Source organism: Eptatretus burgeri, chromosome 7 (genome assembly GCF_056783735.1).
Source record: "Eptatretus burgeri isolate ZD-2024b chromosome 7, Ebu_testis_v1, whole genome shotgun sequence".
Taxonomy (NCBI): domain Eukaryota; kingdom Metazoa; phylum Chordata; class Myxini; order Myxiniformes; family Myxinidae; genus Eptatretus; species Eptatretus burgeri.
In genome coordinates this window covers 75,813,145-75,826,160 of record NC_140967.1, presented here as the reverse complement: position 1 = coordinate 75,826,160, position 13,016 = coordinate 75,813,145, and the positions used below count along the sequence as shown (strand labels likewise).

General features: G+C 40.7%; 1 protein-coding gene across 4 annotated transcripts in view; it reads right to left on the bottom strand.

The window, feature by feature from the left end:
- The window catches only part of CNEP1R1 (CTD nuclear envelope phosphatase 1 regulatory subunit 1), a 44,437-nt gene that overhangs the window by 6,661 nt on the left and 24,760 nt on the right, over positions 1 to 13,016 (bottom strand). For all 4 annotated transcript variants that reach the window (XM_085889073.1, XM_085889072.1, XM_085889070.1 and 1 more), the window contains exons 3-5: positions 8,888 to 8,961; positions 3,121 to 3,230; positions 922 to 976 (exon numbers count right to left, since the gene is read on the bottom strand). In XM_085889073.1, the coding sequence (XP_085745199.1) occupies positions 922 to 976; positions 3,121 to 3,230; positions 8,888 to 8,961 (239 nt within the window). The remainder of the gene's footprint in view (positions 1 to 921; positions 977 to 3,120; positions 3,231 to 8,887; positions 8,962 to 13,016) is intronic.

The following is a 13,016-nucleotide window of genomic DNA, read 5'->3' as shown; positions in this document are numbered from 1 at the left end:
TAAGAACTGCAGGGGGGTCCCAGAAAGAACTCTGAATTTTCAAAACAGACAATAGGAAATCCATGGTTCTTCTTGTGACTAACTGATGACTACTTTTATACCTGTGGGATTATTCTTTGTCATTTCCTGACTCGGAGTACGCATGCAATTACTTATTCACAGGCTATTAAAAAAAACCGTATTTGCGGGATATTTTCGGTCTAAAAGGGTTAAAGCAAATTTAGAAAATGTGCAAACCTTGTTAAAAGTGGATATTTTGAAGTAAAATACCAATCTGAGTAAACGTTTGATACATGGGGAGTGGACTTCATTATGAACTGCGACTACCCCTACCCCAAATTAAGTCAATACACGGAAATGAATTTCCAAAATATATCCATTTTCAGTGGGGTAATGGCCTCACATGGGTTATACTACACATTCTATGGATTCACAAGAACCATCTTGACTCAACCAAAGTAAAATTATCACCAGAGCAATAGTTTTAACGATGTAGTGAGGGAAGTTCTCTGCATATTTTGATGAAATGTGACAAAATAGTCACAATTTTCACATACAAAGTTCAATGCCGAGCTCAGAAACGCGGAAAACTAAACAATCCACATATCATAAGATTCAGCAGGTTCTAACAAACAAAATGAGCCCTCACAAGTCTGTCTACCTTAACCCAAAGTTGACATATTGTACCCTAAACTAGCTTACATGGATTTCAAAAAAAATTACGGTGGCCATCTTTAAAAATGGCCGCCGTAGGGGTATTAAGCTACTGATCTGAAAGGTCCGCTCAACTTTTTTGAATACGTGAGACATTAGGCTACCCAAAAATCACAACGGCGTTTATTCAGTCGCTTGATACCAAAACCTCAAAATCGGCCACCTAGCTCATGGACTACAAGGGGTGACAGAATATCCAGCACTTACATCATCACAGGACATGTTGTACTCTGCCAAGACTGTTCTGCAACGCTCTGCGATACTGAAAACTCAATAAAGGATGGCAGACAAAATATAGCATAAAAACAACTCAATTTCAAAAAGAAATGCAAAAGGATGAAAACAAAAATGAGATGAGAAAAGGTGGGCAAAATAAAATATGCTAAAAACAGCAACTGGGCTTCGATATAGTAGAAATCAGTAACCAAGGAGAAGCACCTGTTCTGTCCTGTCTATTGGCAGTGTGCTGTGACTGTGCTAAAAGAAAAAGACAGACCTTCATCAGAGGGGACATTTGAGAAGTCCGAGGAAAAAAAAAAAAGAAGCAGGAGGCAGGGAGCAAGCTGGCTGTGTAAGTTTTCATTGCACCAAACAAAATATGAAAAAACAAAATTTTTTTTTTAAAGTACTCTTTAAAACATTAAAAAAACACAAAAAGAACAATATAAAGAAAACTATTCTCACATAATGGAAACATTTACTCCAGCAACTTTCAATCACTTCGTCGTGATCGTCCTCTAAATGTTGCATTTGTTTTGGTCAATTTCTTTCAAGGAAATACAAGGAAAACAGACACAGGTGCAGACCATTCAGCCCTATCATGCCTGCGTGAACAACACACTAATACATCCATACAAGATCCAAAGAAGAAAATGTGAGAAGAAAATGAAAAAAAAAAGAAAAAAAAACAAAACAATGTGAGTACCAAGGACATCAAAATTAAAAAAAAATCTATTATTTTAGGTTTTTGTATTATTATTTTTTTTTTCACCCCACCCCCACTTTTAGGGGAGGGGGCATGGGCTTGGTTAAAAACACAACATCAACCACACAACCCCCCTTGACAAGACCCCCACCAACAGCACTCCGTACACATGAACACAATCACCCATCAATGTTCAAACTACCTAAAAGTCTTATCAACATCGTGATACCTCTCTATCTCCATGACTTCCAGGTACCTATCTAATTCTAATTTAAACTTATCTACTTTTTCTGCTGCCACTCCCTTTCCAGGGAGGCCATTCCATGCATTAACTACTCTCTGAGTTAAAGTCCCCTGCCTTGCTTCCATCTTAACTCTCCTCTTCTTTACTCTCAGGCTATGGCCCCTGGTTCTATCATTGTCGACGATGTTGAATAATATTCATTTGCACTTATTTTATCTTTACCTTTCATTATATTAAACATCTCTATCATATCTCCTCGTAACCACCTCCTTTCTCGTGTATAAAGCCCTGTCTCTTCCGCTCCTCATAGCTCAGTCGAGCTCGGCCCAGAATCAATCTAGTAGTCCTGCACTGAACCCTCCCTATGGCATCTATGTCCTTCCTGAGTTGTGGTGACCAGAACTACACACAATATTGTAGATGTGGCACTCACTAAATTCCTGTACAATGTTAACACCACCTCTTTTTATTTAGAAATGATCCCCCTCCAAATACAACCTAAAACCCTATAAGCTTTACCTATATCTGCCTGGCACTGTGCTTCCTGCTTACCTCCCATATCTATTACCACCCTCAGATCCTTCTCCTGTGTGACATGCTCCAAAATTACCCCTTGCATCATGAAATCTCTATTTTTAATCTTTCAATGAGGTTTTCGTTTTTTTTTTTTACATGAGTCTCAGCTCACGAACAAGCTAAATGACAAAGAGCAACAGGTTTTACAAACAACCAGAGGTGATTGGGAGGGGGGCTGTGGAAAATACCCAAGGGGGCATGTGCATGTGAATGGGTGAGCACATCAGGATATGATGGGAAACACATTCCAAGTTGCTGGCCAGTAGCTTATCTTGTCCAGGTATGGGTGAATAGATTCAACAGCGGCCGGCATCTCACAAGAGTGATGTATCATTCTGCACTGGGTGGTTATTGGCATATTAACAAAGTTGGTTTTCAACATAACCAGACAGATAATTGATATATAGATGAAGAGTAACATAGGTCTTAAGAGACTGCCTGGTGGTACATCGGCCTGAAGGGATAGATGAGAGGATAGGCCACAATCAAGGGCCACCCAGTGTTTCAGCTCAGACAGGAAATTAGACAACCATTTGAAGAGGAATCCCTGAATAACAAAGGAAGACAACTTAATTTAAGACTGGATTGCCAGCCAGTGTCAAAGGCTTAAGATGACCAGACAGTGAGCCATAGAAGCAGTATTTTTATACCAAAAGGATACATCGACGGTGCGACAACTCGTTTATGAATTCCAGCTAAAAAGAGCCCAATGAGGATGATACAGCTGACGGCGAAGAAGGAGTGATTCCACAGTGAAACAAAGAATGCGACCTGCAAACAGAAGCACATTTTAACCTCTTTTGAACATGTAGCAGTTCCTACCTGCAAATTTGTGCAAAACAATGCGAGCACCAAGGACATCAATGCAAAACTAACAATGCACAGCTTGCTCTTGGTTGGGGGGTCCAGCTCTTTCATGTTTGTGTCTTTAGATACAAAGATCATGGTTTGTTTTGGTCATTTTACACTCCGTAACCAAGGGGAGTGAAATCTTTGATGGCAGATACAGTTCTGGTAGCCAAAGCATTCACCAGTAAAGGGAAGGGAGGATGTTGCAAATTCTCCCTTCCTTTTAGTTAGATGGGAGAGCACAACCTCCAGCACAGTGGTTCTTAAACTTTTTTGACCCTCGTCCCCCCTCCCCCCAAACGAGCCGATCTCTGACCCAACGTCACCCCCCCCACCCCCCGATGTTCAAGTGTACTGAATATTATACAGTTCATTGAATGCGAGACCAATATCAGAACAAAATAAAGACATCTTCAACTTACGATTATATTTAATAATCCATATATGTAACAAGAAGTTACATATGTATACCCCGGTTAAAATAGGTGTACCATATCCCTGTGTCGTAAGAGGCGACCAGGGTTGCGTCAGGAAGGGCATCCAGCGTTAAACATGTGCCAAATCACTATGCGGATCATACGGATGATCCGCTGTGGCGACCCCTAATGGGAGCAGCCGAAAGAAGAAGAAGATATGTAACAAGAAGGGGACTCAGTGGAGCACATACCTCTGGCAAGCTGATTAGTTTATGTTTTGTATCCTACTGATAGGCCAGATCTGGATTTGGACATGAACTAAAATTTAATCTGCATCAGCAAACCTACTCATCCACCAAGTTTCGTCCGAATCTGTCCATAACTTTTTGAGATATCGTGCGAGATGTCATTTTAGCTCGATTACTCAATGGTTAAAAATAACTTTCAAAATTTTCGGATCCAAATTTGGATCTTCACCAAAATCGAATCAATTCTTCCTTTTTACGTTCCAAACCTGCCCACCAAGTTTTTTCCGAATCCATCCACAACTTTTGGAGATATCCTGCTATATGTCGTTTTTGGACCTGTCGCTCAATGGTGAAAAAAAATCAATTAAAAATTCTCGGATCTAGATCCGGATTCGGATCTTCATCGAAATATAATCATTACATCCTTCTCACATACCCAAGCTCTCCACCAAATTTCATCTGAATCAGTCCACAACTTTTTGAGATATTGTGTTCACAAACAAACAAATGGAGGGGATAATTTAAAATAAATAAATCACTCATCGTGACACTTGGCAAAACAATAAAGTATAACGGCACTCGGTAGAGTGCATACCTCCGCCAGGCTGAAAAGTTTACGTTTTGTCTCCCATCGATGGGCTGGATATGAACCAAAATCGAACCCGCTTGTTCTCGTCACCTCACCAACTCATCCACCTAGTTTTGTCATAACTCGTCCACAACTTTTTGAGAGATGATAAATATAGTTTTTGGCCCTTTAAAATCTAGAAATTAGGCCTATGTTGACCATTTGACCTTAAAATAATTGGTGGTTGAATTCATCGACCTGATATGCAAATCCTGTTCAAATTTCAAGTCAATCAGATGAAAATTGAGGATTTTAGAAATTGCACCCAAGTTGTTGACCTTTCAGCATATGCTGACCTCAAAAATAATTGGTGGTTGTATTCAGTAAGCTGATATGAAAATCCTGTTCAAATTTCAAGTCAATGGAATGAAAATTGCCAATTTTAGAAATTTGAAAAAGTTGTTGACTTTTGGCCGATGATGACTTTTTGACCTCAAAAATAAATAGGATTCCGTCAGACCACCAACACCACTATTTGGTGCAGTTTCCTGAAGATCTGTTTAAAATTGTGACCTGTAGGCATTTAAAAGTGAGCAGACATATAAACAAACAGAAGCGATCAATATACTTAAAAAAAAATAAAAAAAAATTGGCAAGTAACAAACAAACAGACAGACAGACAGAAAAAAGGGTGAAAACATAACTTCCGTCCAACTTCGGTGGCGAAGGTAACCAGCTGTTGTTGAAAACAACGCAGAAGATATCCACAGAGGTAGCACAAACAGGTACTCATTACGTCCGCCCACCGAAGGTGAACAGAGGTTGTTTTCACCCGTCTGTTTGTGTGCAGGATATCTCAAATAGTTATGGATGGATTTGGATGAAATTTGGTGGGGCAGGTTGAGTGTGTGACAAGGACGAATAGATTAGATTTCAGTGAAGATCTGAATCCAGATACTCGAATTTTAAAGTGATTCTTCACCATTGAGATAGGGCCAAAAACGATACACAGCATGATATCTCAAAAAGTTGTGGATGGATTTGGACAAAATTTGGTGGACAGATTGGGTATGTGACGAGGACGAATCAATTCAATTTTTATTCCCGCGCTTTCGAAGAAAAGCGGGAATATTGTGATTGTCTCCACCGTCTGTCCGTACGTCCGTCTGTCTTAACCTGTAACTCCTCTTACACCGTTTGAAAGAGGAACTTGAAACTTTGGGACATAGTAGATATATGTATGGGGAAGTGCACAACACTGTCGGATTTTTGATATGACCCCTATGTGCCGGGCCAGAGGGGGTGGGGTCATGGGGGCTGATTTTTTTGAAGTGTATTTACCATTGTACATGGTAAATTCTTTTATAAAGAACTTACTTATGTGGCCCCCATGAGTGACAAACAGTCACAGGTTTTACTGTATTTATCTAATTGATTATGAATAATTATAATTAATATTATACACAGTTCATTCCTATGATTAAATTGATGCACAGTTCTATATTGCTGGACAGTGTTAACTTAATGTTTCATGAAATGTTGACATGCTTGCAATGACTTCCGATTTAGTAAACATAGTAAGTCTTTGGTCATAAAGCACATCAAATAGAAAAGAATAGTCAATCCATTTTGCAAGATAAAATTTCACCTAGCATTAATGGGACAAAGCAGTGCGCGCGGAAATATGCGATGGTGTGCCATCGACAACGTAGTTCTAGTGTTGAATATATGAATCCAGATGTTGGCGTAGGTATGCGCTCCACTGAATGCCCTTCTAGCTAATTAAATGGATTACACTGGCTCTTTTTACTTACATTTCATATCAAAACAAAAATTAGAACAGCCACAGACAAGACAGAGACAGACAGACAGACAGACAGACAGACAGACAGTGGTGACAACATAACCTCATTCCACCTTCGGTGGGCGGAAGTAACAAAACAGACATACCCGTATAACATTTCCAGTTCTAATTCTTAACCCACATATAGCCAGTTATTGTGTAACACAACACCATGAACATCAAGACACATCACAAGCGAGTACGTTCTAAAATAACCATCCCAAGCACTTCACCTTAAAGATCCAGCTAAGACAAGTTCGTCGTAGTACGCCGAGTACGTCGCCAAATTTTCAGCATGTTGAAAATTTTTCGACGTACGACACACGTTCCGTATACGCTGGCCATAAGTTGCAGGCACGTTACGCGATCGTTGACACACGTTACTTGTAAGTTACCCATAAGTCAAAACACGTCGAGGTAATGGTTAGCGTCAGTGTTCCAGACTCTGTTTTGTTTTTTTTTTTTCTTCGGTATGACGGTGATGTTGACGCTTCGATTTCTAGTGCGGTTATGATTAAAATCGTTGAGCGGCAGCCTATTAATTATATTATATTATAACCGCACTAGAAATCAAAGTGTCAACATCACCGTCATACCGAAGAAAAACAAACAAAAAAACCAGGGAGTCTGTAACGCTGACGCCAACCATTACCTCGACGTGTTTCGACTTACGAGTAACTTACAAGTAACATGTCGACGTGTGTCAACGATCGCGTGACGTGCCGACAACACGTTACTCATAAGTTAGAAATAAGTTTCGGGTATGCTAAACATTACCTCGACGTGTTTCGACTTATGAGTAACTTACAAGTAACGTGTGTCAACGATCGCATAACATGCCTACAACTTATGGCCAGCGTTATGCGGAATGTGCGAGTCATACGCTGGCATACTTCGAAAAATTTCAAGCATGGAAAATTTGTCTAACAGCTCGGCGTACTACGACGTATGCCAGCATATACAAAACTTACCCATACGTATTCGACGTGTGCCAGTTTTTTCTACAAATTTTTCATACGTCGGCATACGCTGGCTAAATCATCAAGGTGTGACAGGGCCTATAGCTCCGTGGGTTTTGATCCGATCATGATAAAATTTGGGTGGGAGGTTTATATCATGATCTAGTTGTGTTTTCCTGTGAACGGGCATGCTGCGCCCATTATGGGCGGAACCACGCACAAAAAAAAACATGCATTTTTAGGGGTAGCCGATTTCAAGTTACATCTTCTCCAAGGGGGTTTGTAGACTCTGGCAAGGGTTTCGGTATTTGGTTAGCCCAATGGCACCTGCATAGCCCCACGGAGGTCGATTTTTCATTTCCGTCCCAAGGTCAAGGTCACGAACTTAGAAAATGTCAAAAAAAATCAATAAATTGGGAATCGTGGTCCAAGGGTTTTAAACTGTTTTGAATGAAAGTTGGTATGCAAGTAGTGCTCTTCGAGTACTACAACTTTCATCATTTATGTTTTTCCCGATTCCCGCCAGTTTGCCCGTGGCGTCCCCTCGGAGGTCAAAAAATAAAAAGGCGAACCGTGTACATTGCTCATGAACCATCACTGTCTCCAGACTTGTACAATTACTGTAGTTAATGCATGAAGAGGCTTTTGTGAATGTTCTTGCTTTGAGTATATGTGTTAATTGGCAATGGGGATTGAGAGAGAAAGGGAGTATAAAAGCCAGTCATGGTTGTGTGCTTTGTGCGTCGCTTGTGCTCCATCTTCTAAACAAACCCAAGGTTGGAATACACCCGGTGGACATCAATTGATGAAAGAACTGCGGGTTTTGTGACTTCAAGTCAAACTCTCAAAAAAGTAGAACCCCACTAGAAAATTTCACCCAAAAGGCAGCAAGGTGTTCAGACCTACAAATAGTACATTCAACTGGCAGTACCATTCTTTGCTTGCAATACCAATCCGATGTTGTGCATTGCAAGAGAAAGACTATCAACATTTGTGACAGCTTCAAACTATTCATTTCTCAGAGTAAGTTCCCTCCGACCCCAAACACTTTCAGCGTTATTTCTTAAAAACTAGAACAGCTCTCAGGAGAGAGCATACCTCTGCCATGTGAAACCGTTAAGGTTATATGGCCCACTGATAGGCTGGATCTGCATCCAGACCTTAAACAAAATATAATCAGCTTTTTCTTGTCACCTCCCCAACTCATCCAAGTTTTGTCACAATCCATCCACAATCTTTTGAAATATCATGCTATATTTTAGCACCATCTCTCAATGGTGAAGAATCACTTTAAAAATTCTCGAATCCAGATCTGGATCATCAAAATCAAATAAGTTTGTCCTCCTCACACTAAATTTCGTCCGAATCCGTCCATAACGTTTTGACATATCCTGTACACAACACAGACAGACAAACAGGGGTGAAAACACCACCTCCGTTCACATTTAGTGGCAGAGATAACAATCACTCTGTCCAATATTGACATGCTCATAGCATTCACTGCAAGCACAATCTCAACTGGATATCAATCACTTATGACAGTACCTGCTGAGTTTCCGGGTCAGTGATCCACGTCCAAGCACCAGTTGCTGTGCATACTGACACCACGATGAGGACCACTACAGAAATCACATGATACGAGAAGTCATACATGATTTATGCTTCAATGATACTAATAATTCACACAACAGAATGTCAGTTTGCTGACCAAAAAAATCTAATTGGCCTTTTAGTCTCACCCATTCAAGAGAAACAGGAGAGGCTTTTGTAATGTGTACGAATCAGCCAGTTCATTTTCTTGCAGACCGACTGTTAATACAGCGCACCCAAGCAGCCAAATTTAACAATCAGGCTTCCAAGCGGCCTTAATCACAGTTTGACATTCCTTTAATGTAACCATAATATCTTTACATCTAACTGAACCAAAAGTTGATTTACCTCGAATGTGGAATATCATCAAAAGTATTCACACCACTTCCCAAGTGTTTGCCCACATAACTCACATTTTAAGGTAAGCCGCAAAGCTAAAATCATCGATAAGCATGCTCAACCTACATCAGGCACAGTTCAAAAAAGTTGCGTAATTTAATCATAACCACAGATTGATTTTTTTTTTTAAACCGTGAACAAGTATTTTGTCCATGTTAGAGACAATCAGGTGTTTTGTAATTGGTATAGTCTTTTGACCTTGTCTTTGTACATCTGAGGCTTGCTGTCAAGGGCAAGACTGTCTGTCTTTGGTCCTTCTGAAGGAGAATTGCCTATGAGGTGACAGGTATCATGCTAGCTTATATACAAATTATTTGACGATTAGACAGGTTAACATTTATGATATACGAACGAATAGATGTATTTTATGCCTCCGCTGATGAAGTCGCTGGAAGCATCAAGTTTTCGGGTTCTCCGTCTGGTTGTCTGTCCATCCACGATAGCTTTTCGTTTCCGTGATAACTTAACAGCTGAAGGTATGCAAGTCAAACTTGGTACAAGTATGTATAATGATGCAAAGATAACCTGATTAGATTATGGGGTCAGGAAATCGAACGGCAAAGGTCCCATTAGGTAAAAATTCTGTTACTGGGATGCTTTGTGAACCAGTGATGGTATCTTGACCAAACATGGTACAAGTATAACATACAGTGCCTTCAGAAAGTAGTCACACCCCTCGACTTTTGTCATTTTGTTGTGTTGCAGGCTGAATTTGAAATGGATTATATTAAAAAAAATATATCACCGATCTACACAAAATACCCTGTAATGACAAATTGAAACCATGTTTTACGAAAACTTTTGCAACCTCATTAAAAATAAAAAGCTGAAATGCCTTGCACCACGAAGTGTTCAACCCCTTTGCTTTGACATTACAAATGTCTCAACTTGATTGGAGTCTACCTCTGGCCAATTAAATCGATTTACTTTCTAAATAATGTCCACACACCTTTCTCTATAAGGCCCCATAGTTGACAGTCTAATCTGATTAGATTAGAGCAGAAACTCTACCATGAAGTCCAAGGAACTGTCGCCTTTACTTCACGAGTGTTTGTAATATTGTATTTTGTTAAATTAATGGTATAGTATTAATTTGTGATTGGAATGATTCTGTTTGGAATGAAAATAGAGATGGAGTTTCAAGCAGAATGAGGAAATCATGTCAGTGGTTCCACCCGTGACATTCGCGGTTTCGACATTTGTAGTTTCGCCATTTTTGGCCCAAGTCCTTCACGAATCAGCTGTCCAGACCATCCTGTGCATAGCACGGGTACCTCTCTAGTCTACACCCAAACACGTACCTCTACCTTGTAGCAACTGCCGAATGTACATCCCGTTGGCGACTGTAGGGCACTCAGCAAGTGGCTTAAACACTCAAGCAAGCACTCCAATTAAATGACTGATAAGGAACAGCTGGCCAAGCTGTGGCTGCATACCATATCAGACCCCTTTAACTTTAAAGCTGGTCTTCACCACACCTACAGCAGTTAAATAAATTCCTTCATAAATGACTTTATCCACAAAAGAGTTGCTACTTATAGAGAACAACGATGGAGACATCGCAAAGTTTAAATCGCCCATGAAATAAACATTGCAGATAATCCACCACGTTGTCTGCTCGTCTGTGCAAGCATCACGTGGTGCATCGGTTCGCGATCCGCACAAACGCTATAGCAATATTTGAAAACGTCAGTTTTTCACCAGATTTGCTTTGATTCCTTTTAAAGCACTTCACGAAACCTCCGAAAATATTGACACAGATCTGACAGGTGCTATGGATAAGCAGTCACTCTGGGGGACAGGGCACCAGGTCGAGCAGTGAATGCATTAAATCATAAAGCTCAAAGTGAAAAATAAACTTTATCGTTAAGAAATAATTGCAGCCTGTTCCAATTCAAGGTAAGGTCGAGCAGGCCAAAAAACATGGCAGCTTCAGACCCCAGCGAAGTTACCCAGGAAGCGCTTAACACCTCAGACAGCGAGGTGGCTGAGGATCGCCTGATGAAGGATTTCATTAAATAAGGACGTTAATTAGATCTTCAAAAGGGGTGTTTTAATTAACCCAAACACCCAATTTTCACTTTTGCACTTGCTTGGAGCTTTCTTAGTATGCCTGCAAAGATTCAGGCTGCTTGGTATTATGGAGAACACGGACACACGGACGGACACACACATTTATTACCTCCGCCACCGAAGGTGAAGGAGGTTATGTATTCACCCCTTTCTGTCTGTGTGCAGGATATCTCAAAAATTGTGGACGGATCCAGATGAAATTTTGTGGACAGTTTCGGTGTGTGACAAGGATGAACTGATTAGATTTTGTTGAAGATCTGGATACTAGAATTATTAAAGTGATTTTTCGCCATTGAGGGAGCCAAAAACTCAAAAATTTGTGGACGGATTTGGACGAAACTTGGTGGGCATGTTGGGTGTTTGACAAGGAAGAATTGATTCAATTTCGGTGAAGATCCAAATCCGGATCTGATAATTTTTAAAGCGATTTTTCACCATTGAGAGATCGGACTAAACCAATATATTGTTGCGAATCTGGAAGCTGACTGCACTCAACATTCAAGTCATATAGCTCAGTTATTTCGATAAGTGAATGTGGATAGATAGCTCCCTTTCCCTAGTCTAATGGGTGAATAAATGTACTTGTGCTGCGAGTTCCTTTGATAGTCAGGGTTTTCTTTCATTTTTACACCCCTCATAATTACGACAACGCCAGCATCACCTTCACCTTGCTCTGGCCGACGCCATTGCCTACGTGCGTGTCAGCAGGTACGTGGGCGGAGGCCACACAGAATGAAGTTCCTCTGGCTGTTTGGTGGGCGGAGCGCACGCAGAATAATGTTTCTCTGCCTGTTTGGTGGGCGGAGTTCAAGGAGGAGCCTCGCGGCGGTGAGGTCCGCTTGACGTCACCACGCCCCCGGGCCAATCGACGGACTTGCCGCTCGTTTTGGCTCGTGACAGGGCGACGAGTGATTGTGCACGCCAAAACCGCCGAGTGAGGGAGAGCGGGGAGGGCGGAGGCGCCCCCCCCCTGCCTGAGACAGGGTGAATAAGGGTGTGGCGAGATTCGGACCTCCGAGAGAGATCCTGGGAAGAAGAGAGAGCTCGAGCTTGAGAGACACCATCCCCACCAGAGCCGCAAGGGTTGCGCGCCGTGTCTCTGTCGGCGAACGAGAGCTGGAGATTGATATATATATATATATATATATATATATATATATATATATATATATATATATATATATATATATATATATATATATATATAGCAATTTATTGGATGACTAATAGCCTTGCATAGTCCCAAAGGAACAAGAAAAGCTGTTGCAACGGTGCTGGGTGTCAATGTGAGCGAGTGCACAGTGGTTCTCATCTGTATAAATATACCCCGTTGTTAAATGCTCTGTCGTGTTAATATCAATGCATTAATATGTAAACCAATAAGCCTCAGCTTATTTCAGAGCCAAACTCTTTTTACAATAATACCGCAATATTAATGTTTTTTAAATGCAAAAACAAAAGCATCGTTCTGGTCTTAGAACAGCCAAAGAAGTCTCCGAGTTAAGACGACGTGCACAAGCAATGACAGTAAAATTTGAAGGTCTCAGGAATCTTTTGTTCAAGCCCTTTGCCTAATTTTCATGCAACTTGTACCAGTTGTACAACATCATTA